We start from the raw sequence: 23,072 nt of genomic DNA, 5'->3' as shown, positions 1-23,072 counted from the left end.
GGGGGTCATAAACCTTTTTGATCGCTTGCTGTTGCACTTTTTGTGATGTAAGGTGACAAAAATAGCTTTTTTGCCACTGTTTTTTATTTTATTTATTTTTATGGTGTTTATCGGACGGGGTCCATCACGTGATATATTTATAGAGACGGTCGTTACGGACGCGGTGACACCTAATATGTGTATTTTATTTTATTTTTTCATTTTTTTATAGGAAAAGGCAATGTCTTTTTTTTTATTTACATTTTTATTTATTTATTGATTTATTTTTACTTTTATTATTTTCACTTTTTTTTATCAGTTCCCTCTTGGATCTTGAAGATCCAGTGGGGCTGATAGTTGTACTATACTTTGCAATGCTCTTGCATTGCAAAGTATAATACTTCCAGACTGCCTGTAGGTGGCAGCACTGGACGCCTTTGCCATGGCAACCGGACGCTTTTGCAAAGCGTCCGGTTGCCATGGCAACCATCGGGTGCTGCAATCACAGCGCTGCAGCCCCGATGGTGGAGAGAGGGAGCCCCCTCCCTTTGTTAACCCGATGGATGCCGCAACCGCAGCATCTATCGGGCTACAGGAGAGTGTCAGCATAGAGCTGACACTCTCTGCTGATGGCGGCGGCTCAGGAATGGAGCCGCCGCCATCGCACACAGAATGGGGAATCGGGGGCATCGCTGGGGGGGGGGGGGGGGGGGGGCGGCCAGAAAATTAATGCAGGGGGCGGGGAAGGGGCGGACCGCATCAGGGCAGGAAGGACATCAGCGGCGCAGCAGGCACAGATCGGCGTGGCAGAGGTGGCACAGGTCCGCGGGGCACAGATGGGGGGGACCACAGAGGGGCACCAAAGGCGGGCACCAAAGGCTTGGAGGATCGGGGGGCACGAGGACACCTTACCGATTTCAGGCTCTGATCTGCAGAGCGCAGATCAGAGCCAGAAACCGGCATTTTAACGCTGCCGCGATCCGATTGGTTAGTCTGCACAGACTAACCAATCGGATCGATTGCCGGCAAGGGGCCACTCTGATTGGTCCCTTGCCGGCATTACTGCACTGTATGCTGTCCGTGACAGCATACAGGGCAGGGGCAGAAGCTTTAATCCAAGCGCTTTGCAGCGCTTGGATTAAAGAGCTGCCAGAACGTATATATACGTGGTAGCTGCACGGGGTATGTGCAGCTATCACGTATATATACAGATTGCAGACGTGAAAGGGTTAACATTTATTACCCTGATTCTGCGGTTTACAGAAACAGCCAACATGTGGTCGTAAACTCATGTAAGGGCGCACGGCAGGGCGCAGAAGGAAAGGAACACCGTATGGTTTTTGGAAGGCAGATTTTGCTAAACTGGTTTTAGATGCCATGTCCCATTTAAAGCCCCCCTGATGCACCCTTACAGTAGAAACTCCCAAAAAGTGACCCTATTTTGTAAACTAGGGGATAAGGTGCCAGTTTTATTGGTACTATTTTGGGGTACGTATGATTTTTAATTGCTCTATATTAAGTTTTTTGTGAGGCAAGGTAACTGAAAAATGGCTGTTTTGGCAGGTTTTTTTTTATTTGTTTTTTTTACAAAGTCTGCTGGAACAATCCCATCCTCCACAGGATCGCCGCACAGACCTGTCACTTACCAGTAGGAGGAGCGCCGACCGGCCACAGACAGCAATGTAAGTATAAGCTAAGTAACCATGGCCACTAATGATGGGAGGGCAGGGGGGTTGTCAGCCTGTGGCCACTGCCACCAATGCTTTTAATACTGGGGAGGGAGGGGGGGCCGCACAGGCCACCAATGCTTTTAATACTGGGGAGGGAGGGACAGGGGGGCCGCACTGGCCACCAATGCTTTTAATACTGGGGAGGGAGGGGGGCCGCACTGGCCACCAATGCTTTTAATACTGGGGAGAGAGGGGGTTCTGGCCCCTGCTGCCTGGCAGCACCCGATTAGGGGGCTGAGATCTGCACAATTGTAGTACGTTGTAGTACGTTAACAGTACTATAAAAATAAACGCATTCCAAGAGGCCTAGGATCACGTCTGAGACCCACACTCTTTGCTGACAAGAAGGAATTCTGCGAGCGCTTTGAAAATATATTGAACTTTGATCTCATACAATAGAAGAACTACAGTCCTCAATCGGAGAATTAACTAAGAAGATTGAGAGCACCGAGATACAACTAACCTCCACTACCCCTGAGGAAGACCTAACGAAAGCAAAAGAAAGAATTGAAAAACTGTTACAAGAATTTAAGAAGAATACAGAACAAAACAAACGACAGAAGTTCATACGTGACGCAGAAGACTATAGATTGGAAACGGTATACCGGTGGAAAGGAAATCAATAAAATCAAGGCTTCAGGGGCTATCGAAACCCACATTACTCCGGCTCATCGTATTCCGATAGTGACAGATCCGGCAACCAGAGATATCCGTCCCGTTTTTTAGGCAACCGACGAGGCCGTTCCAGAGGCGGAAGACCAGGAGGGGCGGCAGGCGTTCCAGAGGAACAAATCCAGACACAATCCCAGGTAAGGGTGACAATTTAGTCATAAACATTTCATCTACTACCCTATTACCTGAACAGATCTCTGTCTTACAAAAAGGACTGTCATTTTGCCCTACACCAAAATTAAATACCTTCATATTGGAACAGGAATCACAGAGGTTTTATCGAACATTGAGACTTAAAGCCCATTTTGGAGGAAACTCCTCTGCCACAACCCGACATTACCGTTCCACCGGGACCTTTATCCATTGACAACCTGGGCTTGAGGAACAAAAGTTCCTATATGCCACCTAAAAATAAACATCCGGAAGAAACTTACATCTCTCTATCTCAAAAATTAGTACAAAAAATACTAGTGGAGAACATGCAGGGCCAGTTCAAACATACAAATAACCTGTCCCCCAGTGAAAAGTCAGCAGTCGAAGCCCTCCAACGAAATAAAAATATTATTATCAAACCTGCAGACAAAGGGGGAGCCCCGGTGGTCATGGATAAAAAAGATTACATGACAGAGATCGAGACAACTTGCAGACACTGAGACCTATGAAATATTACCGACCCCACTATACAAATACAGACATTGAGTACCAATACAATAGAGCTATACTCCAAGATAGGGACCATAGATAGCAAAACTGTCAGTTTTCTGGTGGAACACAATCCCATTACACCAGTATTCTATATGTTACCCAAGATTCACAAAAGCCTCATTAACCCTCCGGGACATCCAATCATCGCATCTACTAATTCCATTTTATCCCCTCTGGCCATTTATATGGAAAAAATCCTTACACCACTCATTAAAACATTGAGATCCTTCATATTGGATACATCCGATTTTATTAAAAAATTGAAAGCTATAACACTCACACCAGACAGTACCCTACTCACTTTAGATGTAAATAGTCTATATACTTCAATAGCACATGATAAAGGCATAAAAGCCACGGCAAGACTTCTACAAAAAAATTCCAGCCTAACTACCATACAGCAGGAATTTTGCCTCACACTACTTGAGATTATACTCAAAAAGAATATCTTCCTGTTCGGTGAAACTTACTATGGCCAGAAGAGGGGCACCGCTATGGGGTCCAATGTGGCCCCGCCTTATGCTAATGCTTTCATGACAGCATTTGAAGAAGACTTAGTCTATACAAATCCCCTCTTCTGCCAGTACGCAGATGTATGGTACCGTTTTATAGACGACATCTTTTGTATCTGGAGAGGACCGATATCTACCATACACAATTTGGTAGAGTATTTCAATCAAATATACAGTGAGTTAGGTTTTACCTCCCACACCAGCAAAAAAGAGATTAGCTTTTTAGACACACTTGTTCAAATTGACCAAATAGGAGCACTAACAATAGACCTCTATAGCAAACCTACCGATTGTAATAGTCTCTTGCAATACGAGAGCTGCCATCCACGGGCAACGAGGAGTCCCTACCACGCTCCCAAAATACACGAGTCGATCGAATTGTCACTGACGACGCAACCAAAGTCAAACGTCTTGACCTAATGACTGAAAAATTCTCCAATAGGGGTTATCCGGAGACCATTCTGAAAAAAGCCTTAAATAGCCTCAATGAGACTCGTAGACCACGCCCTACGAATCCAAAGAGGGTAGCATGCATAACTACATACCACCCCCTTATGCCAAAGATACAACAGGTATTCAAACAATATTGGCCCCTACTAGCGAAATCCTACCCTGAAATAGAGGAATTCCAACAACCCCCATTAACTTGTTATAAGAGACCCCCCAACATCAGGGATAAACTACTCAGGGCGGATATAGGGAGTCTTACTAGACCATCAATACAGACTCATTTACGGAGCAAACAAAATGGTACATACCCCTGTCTGCACTGTGCACAGTGCTCTAATGTAACAAAAGGAGAGTACGTGACACACCCACATACTGGACAGGCCTTCGCAATCCAAGGGTTCTTTACTTGTGAATCAAGTTATGTTGTATACTTGATAAAATGCCCAATTGGTCTCGCATATGTTGGTGAGACCACTCAACATGTGCGAGACAGAATAAGCAAGCACAAGTCAACCATCAGACTTTAACATAACTTCTTGCTGATCCCACACCATTTTTCGGACAGGAAACACCGAATTTCGCAACTTCGGTTCCAAATTTTGGAACAAGTGGATCGACCAAGGAGGGGCGGCAATCGGACACTCCTCCTAAAACAGAAGGAGGCTTTTTGGATTCATAAATTAGGGACACTTTCGCCTAACGGTCTGAACCGTGAATGTGACTTTTTTTTTATCAATACTTGAATTTATTCATACTTAAATTTGTTCTCGGAGCTCCTCATTAATATCCCAATTGTATTTATCATTTGTCTATATTTTGATGACTGTTAGGAAGATGTTCTAAATACTATTCCCTTTTTTCCACAGACTCGCTAAAAATTGTTTTTGTCTGCAACGGGTGTGGGTGAGAAATTCCCCCCCCCCCCCTCCTTTACTCCACCACCCATCCATGGTTATAATTTCCCTCTACCTGACTTATTATAGAATATTAACCGCTATCATTTAACCTATATCTTCTATTCCTTATTATTAGGTATATCTATTATGTTTTGATTCCAATTAAACTGCATTATTTTGCCACCATCCCCCGCCCTCCAGATCCCAGTGTACTCCTCAATATAAAACATAAGCGCAGCATTTACGCTTTTATACGGGCCTTCTTTCTATAGATCTTATTAAAACCCGGCCCATAGAATAACATAGTGGAACGCAGCGCTGGCGCAAACGTCATAGGTGGAACGCACACGCTAGCCCCAGCGGCCATGTGACTTCCGATCACATGACCGGAACCTCCAGGAACCCCATACAGCCTTAAATAGCAGCCTTCTAACCCAGACGCCACGCATCCAGCGCCCCACTAACCCACATCCGTCTGAACAGGTACTGACTACTATATAGCAACTCTAATAAGGATTTTTCTTTTCAGGTCTCTTACCTTGCAAGACCCCAGAGCAAGCCAATGTATACTGAGATATATGCCTCTGATTATCAGCATCTGTAATGAGAATTTTCTAATATGCAACCAGCATTGAGAGGGTTAAATAGGAATGTGACTGAAAGTTAATGCAGATACCCATTCCTTCTAGGTGGTGGTTTATTTTGCTTCTATTATTTATATGAGGCTGGGGGAGCATACTGAGATATATGAAGTACCACCTGGATTTGATATCGATCATCCCATAGATGTGTGCCATCTGGCTATCTTGTTATTTACATGTCAAGTGGTCCTACATACATACTCTGTATACTCTATATACCCCGAACTCAATGTATGACTCTTTTCATATATATAACAATTTCTTCAGGACTTACTCTAATGTATATACACTTATATCTTTTGCACTTAATCCTATTGTTATAAGTGCTATAATCCTGTTCTTGTTGATCATTATATTGTAGATAAAACCGCAGATGAAGGTCCTGCGTGACCGAAACGTCCGGTTTATGTTCAAAACCCTAAAGCAGATTGGGCAAATGGATGATAGCACTATATGCTAATAAATAAATTCTCCACTTTGCAAGTACTGGAAACAGTGTGCCTCAAATTTACTTATCTATATATATATTGGCTGTTTACAGCCCTTGGTTGGCACCTGAACGCTAAAACAATAGAGTGCGGTTCTCAATTCTTTTCAAATTGTTACTGGCTAGTGAGGGCAGGCGGGATTAGCCTCAGGGTGAGGGCCGTGGCGGCCATCGTAACTGAACAGTGAAATTGCAGTTTTATGCAGACTGGTTGCTAAGGGTTGAATCTTATTAAATATGGGGTAAGTCAGTCTAATAGTAACAGATTCTGGAATATCATGTTATTAGTAACTACATATATGAAAATTGAAATTAGGGTCTAAATGTGACAGTTATCCTTTAAATAATATAATATATAATAATATAATATTCCTTTTTTAAATGTTGGAAAGTATGAAGATGATGCATGCTACCTGATTTATTTTGCACAACCAATAAAATATTTGACATTTACACATTTTTCTACTCCATTGCTTTTATACTATGTTAGATATTATTTCATTCTACAATAAGGTGACTTTAATGTAATGCTCTGCTGTTTTCTTCTAATGGCTTTGAATAATGGCATCTACAAGTTGCTTTTAAAGAATACCTGCTATGAAGTGTTGCTGCACGAGTGCTTGGCAACACTGACTGGGAAGAAAAGAAAAGACTGTGAGGAGGACTGAGAAATGTAATACAGAACCACCAAACTTTAGTTCCAAGAGCTGTACAATTTATAGGCATATAATGGATGCCATTTAGGGAAAGTGCCACCAGAAAATAACCTTTTGTCAGAGTGGATAAAAATCTATAATTTAAAAAAATAAAATAAAAACGGATTTTTTTTAATATAAAATGCTTTTTGGAGGAAAATATATTACCATCCAAAAGGTTATTCCATCATGAAATAAAGATTCATTTTTTAATAATGTAGAATAAGGCTGTATATGTAATTTTTTTTAGTAAATAAATTCCATTAATCCATTCACAATGTCATGCTCTTCCAGAGGTTTTTGTAAGATTATTGGGCAGTTTTTTTTTTGCCTACAAGATATTATCACAGATGCTTGGTTTACTTTTGCAGTTCTCAAAACTGAATTTGACTCAGCAGAGATCACATGCCTCTTCACAGCAAAAATGTTATAAACATGAACAGAGTTGAGAAAAATACCTTAATTCTAACTTCTACAAACCTATGAATGCAGAATCAACCTAATCAAACTAATATGAAAAGTTGTTATTCTAAAAATCTTCATTTACTTGCATATTATAAGTTATACCAGCAAGAATTAGTCTTTACGTTGAAAACTATGATTTAAATCAAGCCTTACTGACTAGTGATTTAAATCAAATCCACCCTGCCTGTTTAAAGTTTTTCTGTTAAACATACTATTTAGAATGTTTGTTGAATTTTTTTTTTTTTATTTCCATTTCACTATCTATAGTTTAAGGTCTCGACATATTAGGCTTAGATTTTTTTTACAGCCCTTTTACATGGGCCAATGATCTGTTAGATTATCGGGGAAGAGTGTTTGTACAAATGCTCATTCTTGATAATCTGCCGGCATAAAAGTTGATGGCAATTGCCTGATGAACGGTGATCGTGTGGTTTGGGCGGTGCAGATCATTGTATATAAACAACGATCTGCTTGCCGGAACGATCATTTTCAGGTCACAGATCATACAGGAAATTATCCCTGTTTCTTCTTGCTCAGGATTCTAGTGATAAATCAATAATAATGTTTTGGTATATTTTAGCCGTATGCTATAACATTATATTAATTAACTACCCATTTGAACTATTTCGCAGCCAAGGACGTACACAATACATCAGATTATATGCTTAGATGCAGCTAGAGTCTTAGGACGAAAACTAAATCTGTGTAAGGGATAGGCGGAAGCTGCATGTAACATCATGGAAAAAGATCATAGTCTGTTACTGTGAGCTCCTTTCCAGCCTCCAGTGACCCCAAGGGGAGAAGATTCAGGGATTTTTCTTCATCTCATCACCCGTCCCACTAACAGGATATGTGCTCTCCGACAGTCTTTTTGACTAAAGAAGAGGGAAGATGAGCAGTTGCACATGTAATCACCCATCCACCTAATGACTACATTTGTCAGATCTGTGAATCAAATGTTTACTGACATCTGGATCTTGGAGATCATGGGGTCCATTCAGTTCTGGTGAATATCTGAATATATTTGCATGCACATATATACTTATGGGACACGTATGAATTCTGCACATCTTGAACTTTTATTTTTAGGACGTGTTGTGTGTCTCAGGCTCTGAACTGGTCAGAAGCATGAAATCACCTATAAGTGCTAGGTGCCACTTTAATAATCTGCAAGATATCCACCCGAAAATTTGTGGGAACATAATATTTTTTCTTGTTATTTAGCTAAGGTTTTCTTTTGTCAACAAAGTGAAAACTGTTCTGACAGCAAAGGAGTTAAACAATTGTCAAAAATTGCACAAACAACTTAAGAACTGTACCATATGTGGAAACAAGTTGTAATGATGTGTGCTAAAAATCTATGCACATTTCTTAGCAAAAGTCCTAAAATAATTAGACAATCTGCCAAGAATGTTTGTGGTAGACCTGGGAACCACAAGAAGCTAAATGCAGACATACCCAACATCAGTTTTTCATTTCTCACTCTATAATGATGTGTATTTTCAGCCCTGTGACTCCAGTAGTAAACATCTCACAATGTACTATCCGTTGTACATAAGACTGCGCCGTAAGTGCACCAAAGCTATCATGATGCAAAAAAACAACCTTAAGGGCATGTCGTAGTTTTATTCCAGCCGCCTCTCGGCATGTTTGCTGTGCTGCCGCCGGAACTCTGGCCAGCCCCCAATATAGTCAGTGGTAGTCTGGGGACATGCATGCACTAGCGGCAGCATGGATCCAACAGGCTGTTCACCCCGCTGGAAAAACCTGACGGAATTCCTTGCTGCTAGTGTTAAACTAGTCTTATTATAGTACCAGAAAAGTGGTTGACATTTTACAAAATCCAGGGGCATAGCTATGGGCCCTGGTGCAAGAGTTCAGCTTGGGCCCCACCTTCCTACAGTGCTTTGTTGCCAGGGGCAGGGAAGCATATTGCCTTTGTGCTGCCTAAGGCAAAAAATTAATTAAAAAAAGCACCCCAAATTTGGTGTCTTTTTATGTGGTCTTTGGGCCCAGTAGCGACTGCAACCTCTGCACCCTCTATAGCTACGCCCCTGACAAAATCTCATCCACATGCTGCAAAAAAATAAATAAAAAAATCTGCCACATTACCTGACTTGTGGTATGGGTTTTAAGGGTTTTTTGTTTTTTTGCATCAAATCCACATTTCTTCAAAGTAATTCTGCAGCAGAAGGTCTGCTTCAAACCATATAGATTTTGCTGTGGATTTACTTGCACTTTGATGAAGAATAGAGCAGATTTTTTTTGGGTTGTAGACACCATAAAGGATAACAAAAGGTAAATCACAGAAAAATCTGCTCCATAGAAGAACAGCATTGGTACAGGAGCTATTCTTGTTGTTACTATTATTAGACTTTCTAAACTGGTAAGTTTACCCCACGAAACCCAGTTTCTGAGGATAAGAAATTTGGCAAGAAAGAAATCTTGCTATAGATTTAGTGCATTCTGGGGTTGTATTAGACCCCCCCTCTGACCAGTTCTTGCTCCAATGGAATACATTAATAGGAGACATCCATATCCCAGAATGTCATCACGGCTGAATTATTTATAAATGTGCAGCAAAGTTGGAATCTAGCATGTTCCGCACTACTGCTGGTAGACCTGGAAACTGTGGACTCAAGCCTGAAGAAGGGTTACACAGCCCAAAACATTGCTGCACTTATCTGGAAGAACTTCCCCGGTGGTGACTTTCTGTGATTTCGATATGTATTATTAAATTCACTAGAGCAAACCCCCTGTCTGGAGAGCTTCCACTGGGTGTATAGATATACTTGTGTGTGTGAAGCTCATTTAAAGACTGTTCATAAAATATAAGTAATTCATACAACTACAGTCTTCAAGAATCCAACCCAAGACCACAATTCAAATACAGGTGTCATGCAAACTACAGGAAATCCTACTATTCACTTCACTGAAAATTGTCTGGAAGTGTCCAACTACATCCTCCACTATGTTGTACAACATAATGTGCATTCTGATTTTTGCTTGGACATAGAACCACTTGTGGTGTCCAAAGAAAATATAATCTATCTCACTAATGGCCTACACGAAGCATAGAGAGACATTGTGAAAAGAAGACAAACACATTAGCTATACTCCTGTTTCTAACTAGCTAAACAGTTTTTGTTACAATGGCCTTTGAAAACAAGCACTGACTTTTCAAACATATACAATCCTGCCTCCCATTATATTAAACCCATCAAAATCCCTCCGCAATCTCAAGGGCCCAGAAAGAATACTATGACGTGTTTATGCTCTAGGCAAAGTGGAAAATCATTTACTAATCAAAACTAACCCAGCCAGCCGAGGACCAGAAAGGGAGCTGAAAGCTCACAAATAGAAGGATTACCTCATTTATCTGAGAGAGTGCTTCTTCAAAAACAAAATTTATTTTATAAGCATATTATAATAAAAACCAATGATCTAATAAAACAACAAATACAATAAAAATAAACAAAAAAATATTCATAAAGGCCAGTTTGCAACATCCATGCAGCGGCTGGGACGGATCGAGACCTATTCAACTTCAATGGGTCTGTTATCCATCCACACCGTACAGAAACACAACAGTGAATGGGTCCGCCCATGTATTGCGGACCAACCGTGTGCGGCCCGCAATACGGCCTCGGCCGTGTGCATTAGGCCTAACAGTTAAAATTGGAAAAAACCTCCTTTTTAATGTGTGTCTGTGGGGACACTATTGCATTTGTAACCCCTTAGTGACGAAATTAATTTTACCCTTAAGAACTAATATTTTCCCCCTTTGTGTTTTTCATTTTTTCTCCTAAATTTTTATTTTATTTTTGAGCATATATTGAGTATTGAATAACTTATTTTAAGTGGGAAAGATAAAAAAATAAATTGAATTTTTACATTTCTGGATTATTTTTTTTCGGCGTTCACTGTGTGGCAAAAATCGTCACAGTGCTATATTTTTTTATTTTATTTTTTTTTACAGTTTTTTCTGTCCTCATTCTCCTCCAGACTGACAGGAGGGCTGCTTTAGCTGCTCATATCTCTGGTTTGGTAGCAGCTAGAGATCTAAGCTTTGTATTGTGTGAAAGCTAATATTCTAAGCTTTCAGACAATACCATCACAGCAACTAGAAGACATCACTGATGGAATGCTGTGAATACATCTGAAAGTGAAAGTAAAAGTAAAAACAGGTTTTACCCACGATTATTCCCAAATGGATTTCTAACAGTGATTTTGCCTCTGTTGCTTGGACGTTAGTGGTCATTGGTCTTGTATGAAAGCCTGAAATGTCAGCTTTCAAACAAGACCAGTTACATGTTTCTACCTGCTACTATTCAGGAGATAGCAGAATCTAAAGCAGCCCTCCCCCCCTCCACTTTCTGTCCGAACAGTTAGCTACTTTTCCCACTGCTCTAGCTGGACTCGGAAAAACTGTTAGGTCTGTTCTGCAGGAGGAGCTGAGCAGATTAATACATACTGTGATACATAGTGTATGGGGAAAATTCTGTAAAACTTTTGATGCAAAGCCTTTAATGTATGAATGTGTGCACACAGAGACAGCTGTCAATCACAGGACCACCCACTGAACTCTAAAGCATATAAGGCCCCTTGCAGACGATCATTCCATAATGCATGAAGCGAACGCATTGCGCCCGCACGGAATCCGGACCCATTCATTGCAATGGGGCAGTGTACATGTGTGTTGCTTTTCACGCATCACTTGTGCGTTGAGTAAAAATCGCAGCATGTTCTATATTCTGCATTTGGTCCCATAGAAGTGAATGGGGCTGCGTGAAAAACGCATTGCATCCGCAAACAAGTGCAGATGCAATGTGTTTTTCACGGATGGTTGCTAAGAGATGTTGTTTGCATACCTTCATTAAATCGCATTGCACTCACGCGATAAAAACTGAACAAATGAATGCGATCACAGGCAAAACTGAATGACTGAAATTTTTCACTGAACGCATTCGCAACGCATCTGGACACGCTCGTCTGCAAGGGGCCTAAAGAGCAAGGATTTAAATGTATAAATTACAAATTTTACTTGTCCTTTCACAGAAAACTACACAAATACATGTGCTCAGCTCCTTCTGCTCTATAACATGCTGCAGAGTGCATATGTATGGTGACACGTTTGCTTCAAGTTAAATACTAGAGTTGTAGGGTTAGGCAACTTTCACACTCGCGTTTGGTGTGGATCCTTCATGGATCTGCACAGACGGATCCGTTCAGATAATACAAACGTCTGCATCCGTTCAGGACAGATGTGTTTGTATTATCTTTAACATAGCCAAGACTGATCCGTCTTGAACACCACTGAAAGTCAATGGAGGATGGATCTGTTTTCCAGTGTGCCAGATTGTGTCATAGAAAACGGATCCGTCCTCATTGAAATACATTGTGTGTCACAACGGATCCGTTTGGCTCAGTTTTGTCAGACGGACACCAATTCCGCTTCCAAAGAAGAATGGAGACAGAAAGGAGGAAAACTGAGGCAAACTGATGCATTCTGAGCGGATGCTTATCCATTCAGAATGCATTGGGGCTAAACTGATCCGTTTTGGACCGCTTGTGAGAGCCCTGAGCGGATCTCACAAACGGAAAGCCAAAAAGCCAGTGTGAAAGTAGCCTTATATGTACTGTACACGTGTCCGTAATATTGTGAGACAATACAGATAAAAAGGCTTTTTATGGTCTTGCCCCACGTACAGTTGTGGTTTCAACTAGAAATGGTTCAAGAAAGATGTTCCTAGACCTGCTTCTGTGGAAAACTGCGCCACAATAAATACCACAGGTCAAGTTTCATTTGCGGCTTTCATTGCAGTTGCAAACTATAGAAAAACCTGCAGCATGCCCTAAAGTGTGTATTTTCTGCCATGTGTGGATGGGGTTTTGGAAAAACTAGTATTATACTGCACACTGCAATTTATTATCAGTACAGAATTCGGATTGAAAATCTACAGATCTGATACATCTGAACCTGGGCCAGTGAGTGGAACATCCCCTTCATTGCTTACCAGGTACATAGCCGGTGCAGCTCCATATTTTTAGTGGTCTAATTAACTAGTATTGCACTTCAACCCCATATACTTAAATACATTGTACTGCAGATACTGCCACTACAACAAGTACTGAGCTATACCTGGTAAGCAATGAATGGAACATGACATTCAAACAGCTGATTGTATGGGGAAAGTAGAGCACTTACTATGACAATGCTACAGGTCCCATGGCGAGGGGTACGGTGCTGAACAAGTTCTCTTTCCTGACCTGGCATTTTATTTTAGCAACCACTAAGGCTAGCTGAATGAATTGAGAATGGTTAACACATATTCCTATGTACTTAGCTCAACCCCTTCAAACAGCTGATCAACCCCACCAATCTGATATTTCATGAACTATCCTGAAGATGGGTCATCCATAGCTTTACAGCTCATAATCCCTTTAACTGACACATTGATATCTGGGTACATCCTTGACATGTGCCAATAGTCAAACCCTACCAATCTGATATATTGATGGCCTATGCTAAGGAGCGGCCATCAATTTTAAATAACCTTATAACACTTTTAAATCGCTTAATATGTAAACATAGTAAACGTTTATATACATTTGAAGTGGAACATTGTTGAAAAGTACATTCAATATGAAAAGTATACTCAATATTAATGATGAATGTTATACAGTAACATACAGTATATACCAAGTAGTTGAAGAAATGCACAACAGAACTTTACATTACATCAGATACAATAATAATTGTATGCACTTAGAAGGATTTTCCATGACTAATATAATGATGACCTAGTCACATGGGTCCAACCTTACACAGATCAGCTGTTAGTTGCAGGTTCTAATAGTAAACAGTGTATGGACCCAGGACACCACAGCTACGGTCGTGGCCATTCTCAGGTACCGCAACACAGTTTGCATTTAATTGAATAGGAGCCTTAGCCTTAGCCCAAGAACGGCTACTGTGCAGTGTACTAAACTGTGGTGTTCTGGCCTGCAGCTGCTGTTAACAGGTGATTGGGTGTTAGACGCCAACTGATCTGATAGCTATTACACCAGGGCTCAACAAATCCCAGGCGCCAGGTCGCCATGGCGATCAGAAATTTTGTCCTGGCGCCTGGGTATTTGCCCTCACATGGCTGCCCCCCAGTAATCCGGGGGCGCTACCAGTGTTCCCTACCTAGTGAGATTTCCCTATCCTCGTCACTTCCGGACGCACCGGACATGACGAGAGGAGGTGTGCCGCGCAGGCGCACAACGACGGGGTAGGGAAATTTCACAGCAGAGTTAGCTGGTCACTGGCTGACACTACGCATGCGCCAGGAGCCTCACCAGCGGTTAGGGTAGGGAAAATTACGAGCCAGTGCGCAGGCGCTGTGATCGGATGGATGTTCTCAGTTGGAGACCGGCCGACACTGCGCATGCGCTGGGAGTCTCACCGAGCGGTTAGGGAAGGGAAAAATTACAGGGCAGTGTCTGTGTCCAGCTAACTCTGCTGTGAAATTTCCCTACCCCATTGTTGGGCGCCTGCGCGGCACACCTCAGAGAAATCTCACGAGGTAGGGAAATCTAACGGAACACCGGCACTCTGCCACCTCTACGTGGACTTCTCAGACAGTCTGGCAGGGAAGGAGTTACCCGCTGTGTGACCCGCGGGCGGAGAGCGGGGTGGACAGGGTGGCATCGGGGGGAGCAGAGGAGGTTGGTAGGACACAGTGGGTCCGCATCATGTGCCCCAGGGCGACTGACCATGCGGATGCGTGCGCGTTTCTGTACACTGCCACTGTATATATGTGTGCGCGTTTCTGTACACTGCCACTGTATATATATGTGTGTGCGCGTTTCTGTACACTGCCACTGTATATATATGTGTGTGTGTGCGCGCGTTTCTGTACACTGCCACTGTATATATATGTGTGTGTGCGCGTTTATGTACACTGCCGCTGTATATGTGTGCGTTTATGTACACTGCCGCTGTATGTGTGTGCGTTTATGTACACTGCCGCTGTATGTGTGTGCGTTTATGTACACTGCCGCTGTATAGGTGTGCGTTTATGTACACTGCCGCTGTATATGTGTGCGTTTATGTACACTGCCGCTGTATATATATGTGTGCGTGCGGTTCTGTACACTGCCGCTGTATATGTGTGCGCGCGATTCTGTACACTGCCACTGTATATATGTGTGTGTGCGCGTTTATGTACACTGCCGCTGTATATGTGTGCGTGCAATTCTGTACACTGCCGCTGTATATGTGTGCGTGCAATTCTGTACACTGCCGCTGTATATGTGTGCGTGCAATTCTGTACACTGCCACTGTGTGTGTGTGCGCGCGCAATTCTGTACACTGCCGCTGTATATGTTGTTAATGCCCATGTTGTTTGGTTCTAGACTTCTTTGTATGTTAATTTAAGAGGTGTTATTTTTGTCACTGAAAATAAGGCTTTAAAAGGTAAAAAACAAAACAACGGCTCCTAACTTTTTTATCTGGCTCCTAGATTCCAAGGAAATTTGTCAAGCCCTGTTTTACACTATGTATAGGTCATCAATGTGTTGGTCCCAGAAACCCCTTTCAAGGGTCATTCTGTTTGACCACAGAGTAGGGGATAACTATTCCCTTGGTGAGGGTCCTACCACTGGGACCACCACAAATCACGAGAACAGGGGCCTTGTACTTCCTGCAGTCCCCCTGAAAATAAACGAATGTTCAATTCATTTCAATGGGACCGAGCAAGCATTCTAATAAAAAAAATTATGAATATTATTAAGTCAAATAAGCCCAAAATACTGGATCTGATGAAACAAACTTTATGAAAAGAAAAACAGAGATGACACTATACTTGAGCATAAATAACCAAACTGTTCTGGGCTATCCCTGTTTAATATATACCATCTTAGAGTGATAAACTAAATAGGTATCAGAAAAATGTTCCCTTAAAATTACCTTTGGAGTTGGGGGACCATGGTCATCCAAGAAAGTAGAGTTACCTGTGAAAAAATAAATAAAACGAAACATTATAAACTACAATTTTAAAATATAAAGAAGAAATGTGTACAGTAGTGTTTATTTATCTCCTCAAACTCCATTTCTGGGGTGCCGTGCTTGTGGGAGGGTGTGGCCCAGCAGCAGGGGTTAAATCCCCTTCCAGGTGCTATATTGTGGCGGTAGTCACCACACAGTGCCGCTCTTAGGCCCCTTTAACGTGGGCGTTGCGGGAAAAGGTGCGGGTGTGTTGTGGAAACGTGCACGATTTTTCAGCGTGAGTGCAAAACATTGTAATGTGTTTTGCACGCGAGTGAGAAAAATCGGCATGTTTGGTACCCAAACCCAAACTTCTTCACAGAAGTTCGGGCTTGGAATCGGTGTTCTGTAGATTGTATTATTTTCCCTAATAACATGGTTATAAGGGGAAATAAAAGCATTCTGAATACAGAATGCATAGTACAATAGCGCTGGAGCGGTTAAAATAAAATAAAACTCGCCTTAATCCACTTGCTTGCGCAGCCCGGCTTCTCTTCTGTGCTGTGTACAGGAAAAGGACCTGTGGTGATGTCACTCCAGTCATCGCATGGTCCGTCACATGATCCATCACCATGGTAAAAGATCATGTGATGTACCATGTGATGACTGGAGTGAGGTCACCACACAAAGCACAGAAGAGAAGCCGGGCTGCGCAAGCAAGTGGATTAAGGCCAGTTAAAAAAAAAATATTATTTTTTTAACCCCTCCAGCGCTATTGTACTATGCATTCTGTATTTAGCATGCTATTATTTTCCCTTATAACCATGTTATAAGGGAAAATAATGAAGATCGGGTCCCCGTCCCGATAGTCTCCTAGCAACCGTGTGAAAATCGCACCGCATCCGCACTTGCTTGCGATTTTCACACAGCCCCATTCATTTCTATGGTGCCTGCGTTACGTGAAAAAAGCACAAAATAGAGCTTGCTGTGATTTTCACGCAACGCACAAGTGATGGGTGAAAATCACCGCTCATGTGAACAGCCCCGAAGAAATGAATGGGTCCTGATTCAGTGCGGGTGCAATGCGTTCAACTCACGCATTGCACCAGGGTGGAAAACACACCCATGTAAAAAGGGGCCTTAAAGGGGTTTTCTGCATTTTTTTTTGACGGATATAAAATAGGACAGAGAACTAATAAAAGCATGGCTGCACAACAATTCACATGCAAAACAATAGAACTGAGAAATGGGGATCATTCTAAATTAAAGTGGTATTTTGCCTACTAAAAATGAAAAAATAGAAGCTCTTTGCAGACATTTTTGATCAAACGTGTCTGGGCCCATCTACCAGGCGTCAAGGTGGCTTCCGAAGATGGGTACCTAACACTAACAGAACTGCCTCTCCTGGACTTACCCAAGCCTACATTTTTCAGTGCAGTGCAGGAACCAGCTACATTTATACTCTGCTCAGAAGCCTTAGGTAGATGTGCGTTGCTTAGTCTAAAAGAGGCCACTAAAGAATAGGACAGATCATCAATATCAGATCGGCGGAGAGCCAACTCCCAGCATCTCTCACCAATCAGCTGTTTGAAGAGACTGCAGAGCTGCCTTCTCTTCATTGTTTACATGCTTGCCATTGCAACTGCATCAGTGAGCAGATGTTAATAAAAACAGCTAGCCCTACTCACTTAAATGGGAGGGCTCTGCCCTATTCACTTGATATTGATCATGAGAATAGGTCCCTATAAAAAAAAAGTCATATGTTTGAATAGCATTGCTATTGAAATGTAATGCAATCAAAATACTGTATATTATGGTCCCCTTGTGGGACTATTAAGTAGTAACAAATATAATAAAATAAAAAAATCCACATTTATTAAATAAAATAAATTGCATAAAATAAAAAAATATGCTTTATTTTCCATTGAAAATATGCTTTTCAATAAAAAAAATTGCAAAAAGAAAATATTGTAGCGTCCGTAACGACCAGGATCACATAAATATTACATAAATTATCCCCTATGGCGTATGCCGTAAAAAAAAAAGAAGAAAATAATAAGGACAGAATTTCTAATTTATTCTTAGTTTCCACCGAAAAAAACCTAATAAAAAGCGGTCAAAAAGCGGCATTTACTCCAAAATGATACCAATGAAAAATACAAGTCGTCCCTCAGAAATCAAGCCCTCACACACAAAAAAAAGAAAGTTATGAATCTTTGAAGTGGCAATGCTAAATTTTTGGGGGGGTTAATAAAAGAGGTTTTATTGCAAAATAAGTAGTTAAAACGTAAAAATATAATAAAATATAAGTATTTAGTATCACTATAATCGTACTGACCCAGAGAATAAAGATATTATGTTATTTGTACCGAAAAAAGAACGCTGTAAAATTTATAATGTAAAAACGCAGTGGCAGTATTGCTATTTTTCCCCATCTCCCTCCCAGAAAGTTGTTAATCAGAAAGTTATGTGGACCCTAAAATGGCGCCATTAAAAACTACAACTTGTCCTGTAAAAAACAAGCCCTCCTAAAGCTATACAGACGAAAAAAAGAAAAACGTTATAGCTCTCGGAATGAGACCATGAAAAGAGGAAGAAAAACACTTGGACATAAAGGCCCAAACAGGCTTGGTCACTAAGGGGTTAAAGCTGACCTACAGTGAAGAAAAATGGCAGGGACCCACCCCTGAAGCTGACAGAAGAAGACCTTCATTTTTTTAATCCCCGTCAGCTGCGGAGTGGGCATGGCTCAGCGGTACTGGGGTGGGGGTTTTAAGTCCTGCCCCCTGAACTGTCACCGCCACAGCATTCTGCTCCCTTAACAGTGTCATCCACAGCGCCCTGCCCTTTTAAAGCTGACCTACAGCAGTGAAGAAAAATGGCTGGGTTGTTATGGAAACCTGGAGTAAAACTGTTTATGTGGAGACTAAAGTCCTGCAAGCTTCTATTGGCTGATGAGGGACATGTGACCATGTGCATGGCAGTTGGGATTTGAAGAGAATGACTTGCAGGCTTGTATTAGCTAATGCAGGCCATTTTTTGGGGAAGATCTCAGGAACGGAGCGTCCTAGAGAGCCGAGACCCACGCAAGATTTCTTTCCAGGTAGCAAGGGATGTGTATACCAAGTTTAGTTGAAATCGATGGTTGCGTTCTTTGAGTGATCGCAAAACATACATATAAATAACCAAAAAACAGAACAGCACCTCCAGAGATAAATCGCAGGTGCAAGCTACCCGGCAATAATACAGCAAACAAATAAAGTAGCAGCACACCACTAAGGCTACGTTCACACTTGTGTTCGGGGTTCCACTTCAGAGTTCAGTTTGAAGGCTCTCCCAAGCGGTCCCGAACGCATCCGTACGGCCCCAATGCATTCGGAGTGGATGCGGATCCGCTCAGAATGCCTCAGTCTGGCACAGTTTGGCCTCCGCTCAGCAGGCGGACACCCGAATGCTGCTTGCATCCCCATCCCCCGGATCCGTCCCCCACTGACTTTCAATGTAAAGTCTGGACGGATCTGTCTGAGTAACTTTGAGATTTAGAATTTTTTCTGAAATATAATGCAGATGGATCCGTTCTGAACGGATCCCATTGTCTGCATTATAGGAGCGGATCCGTCTGTGCAGGCACCAGACGGATCTGCTCTGAACGCAAGTGTGAAAGTAGCCTAAATGCATTAAGACTGAGTGAACAGGTGAATGTGTGAACAGGGTCAAATACATGACGCCAATACTTACTGATAAGCAGTGAAGAAGCTCTTAGCGCATATTATTGATCAAAAATATGTCGGGCCCACCTACCAGACGACACCCCTTTGTGTTTTTAATCAGAGTAACAATGGAGCTCCGTGTTAGAGTAGGTCCCACCTGATAAGAAGCTACCTTGTCGTCTGGTAGGTGGGCCAGACATATTTTTGATCAATAATATGCGCTAAGAGCTTAGTCTCTGCTTATGGCCTCATGCACACGACCGTTGTTGTGTTCCATTCCGCAAAATGGGGTTCCGTTGTTCCATGATCCGTTTCCGTGTGTCTTCCTTCATTTTTGGAGGATCACCAGACATGAAGGAAAGTAAAAAAAAGTCAAGTTTGCCATGCAAATGATAGGAAAAAAAGCGGACAATCTTGTGTGCCTCCGCGTTTTCTCATGGTCCCATTGACTTGAATGGGTCCGCAAACAGTTTTCCGTGAAAAAAATAGGACAGGTTATATTTTTTTTGACGGACTGGAACCACGGATCACGGACGACAAACTGTGATTTAGCAGAGTTTTCAACGGACCCATTGAAAGTCAATGGGACAGCAGAAAATCACGGGAAAAAAAACGGAACAACGGACACTGAATGAAACAACGGTCGTGTGCATGAGGCCTATCAGTAGGTATTGGCGTCATGTATTTGACCCTGTTCACACATTCACCTGTTCACTCAGTCTTAGTGTATTTAGTGGTGTGCTGACACACACACACAAATAGGACAACAATATAGTAGGTTATAGTAGAAGAAAACATGTTCATCTAAAAGCAAAGCAAATTAAATTTTTTATTTTATTAAATATCAACAATATTTTTACCGAATAAAACCCCCCAAAAATTAAACATATTCCTTTTTACCCATCTGTTTTATTTCATGATTGTAAGTTTTTTTTTTTTTTTTTTTTACATTTGATTATCTATCCAATATTATGGGAATAGTCATTCAGGCATGCTCAACCTGCGGCCCTCCAGCTGTTATATAACTACAACTCCCAAAATGCCCTGCTGTAGGCTGATCGCTGTGAGCTGCTCGGGCATGCTGGGAGTTGTAGTTTTGCAACAGCTGGAGGGCCGCAGGTTGAGCATGCCTTTATCATATGAACCGCTTTAACAGCATTTAGAGATATGCTTTACAGCAGGTACATGAACCATAGGAAACTGTAGACTGGAGAAAACATTGACTTCTTGGGTAAGTTTTCCAGACATGTTCTGTGACTTAGGCAGATGCTATTGTACAGGGAGGGGGGGGGAGTATATAAGCTGTGACCATCATAGATTGTGAATGGAGTGATTCTGTGCCAAGTTAGATTTTATTGTAATGAGGTGACTAACAGATTCAGGCCGAATGCACACAGCCGTGAGCGTTCCGTGGTATGCCGGCCTGGATTCCTGCCGACAGCAGGAGCGCACAGCGTCATTGGTTGCTATGACGCCGTGCGCTTCATGTCGCTGCTGCACTACAGTAATACACTCTGCCTCAATCAAATGCTAGAAAAACTATAGAACGGCACCTCACAGCATATGGATGGTGACCCAAAGCATACCACAAAAGCAACATAAGAGCTTCTTAATCAAAATAAATACATTTCCTGCATCATTTACCTGATTTCAACCGGACTGAGTTTTTCGATTACAAAACAAGCAGTAAATGCCTGGCAAAGCATGTCAATGGAGGAAATACAACATTTGGTGATGAGCATGGGTTCTAGATTTAAGGCAGTGATTGACTGCAAAGAATTTCCATCCAGGCATTAAAAGAAATCCAATTACTTTTGAGACTATGAAAATGGAGAAACCATGTAAAATGCCTTTAATTCCTAAACTGTTCAAGGGCTTGTTTTTCTCATATTGACCTATGATCAGCATAGGCCATCCATATCAGGTCAGCTGAGGTCCGATTACAGCGGCCAGCGGTGTGATTACAGAATTTCTGTCCTACTCACTTGAATGAAACAGAGTAAATGTAGCTGCACTCTGTCTCATTCAAGTGAGTGGGATGGAAGAGCAGGATTTACACAGCCAACTGCTGCAATGCCGACAGCAAGCAGATAAACAGCGAAGAGCACACGGCACTCTTCAAACAGCTGAATGGCGCTTGGCACAAGTGCTATGTTCTCTTGAGATAGCTGATTGGCAAGGTTTCGACACCCAGCACCCCCACCAATCATACACTGAAACTATCCTGAAGACAGATCATCAATATGAGAAAACCGGATACCCCTTTAAAGGCAATATTTTTGTTAAACCCATTGAATTACAGCTGAAAGTGGACACTTCAATCAATCACTCTGTATCAGTATCAAATCCATTGTGGTGACGAACATAGGTTAAATTATGGAAATGATGTCTGTATTTAAAAAGGATATAAAATAGATGGGCTGTCCTTACATTTTCACATAAAAAAAGAACTGTAAACTTGTTCTACACAGTAGAGCACACCTCACACCATCTATTTGCCTGGTGAATGTCAGAAAACCTTGAACAAGACAAACTCCTTGATATTATTTTGTTGCTTTAACAAGAATAAAACATAATCTGATTTTCTTTATTGGCTTCTGAATAGAAATAAATACACTTCACTGCAAACGTCAAATGCTGCATACACTAAATTATGCTTTATTGAGCGTTTTAATCACGTTCTCTGCTACATTCTCTGCTTTTGTAGGTCTTGATAGCGGGTAGAAAAGACAGAACCGAGGAAAACAATAAATTTGCTGCCGACAGATAAAGGCTGAACATTTTTTCTTACTTACGGGACTAATGTTAAACCTTAAAACAAATCACTAACGATGTTTCACTAGCCAGTGTGCGGAGAATTTCAATGTATTCACACATTAGCTCGAGCATCATGGCTGAAAACTCAATGGTCTATAAATAAAGTTTATAAAGAACAAATCAATGTGGTGTGAATAAAAAATGAGGACTAAACTCAGATTTCACAACAAACTGCACCAGAAGAATACCTGCATGGCTTTTATTTTTTAACCTCAAATATTTGCAGTTCGAGTTGTCCAGCAAACTGTGGAAACTGAAATTCACATCTGTTGAACACTTCTTGTATGCATTATATGGTTATATGTATTTCCCTCTTTGGATTATCATGGGTTAACTGTG

The 23,072-nt window shown here is 41.7% G+C and overlaps 1 protein-coding gene across 1 annotated transcript in view; it reads right to left on the bottom strand.

Annotated features, from left to right (window-relative positions):
• Positions 1-23,072, bottom strand: part of UST (uronyl 2-sulfotransferase) — a 398,475-nt gene that overhangs the window by 192,217 nt on the left and 183,186 nt on the right. The window contains 1 exon segment of the mRNA XM_044291484.1: positions 16,189-16,232. Coding sequence (XP_044147419.1) covers positions 16,189-16,232 — 44 coding nt within the window.

The sequence above is a fragment of the Bufo gargarizans genome, chromosome 4 (genome assembly GCF_014858855.1).
Source record: "Bufo gargarizans isolate SCDJY-AF-19 chromosome 4, ASM1485885v1, whole genome shotgun sequence".
NCBI lineage: Eukaryota > Metazoa > Chordata > Amphibia > Anura > Bufonidae > Bufo > Bufo gargarizans.
The sequence above is the reverse complement of the archived record's forward strand: the minus strand, read 5'-3'. Positions and strand labels throughout refer to the sequence as shown.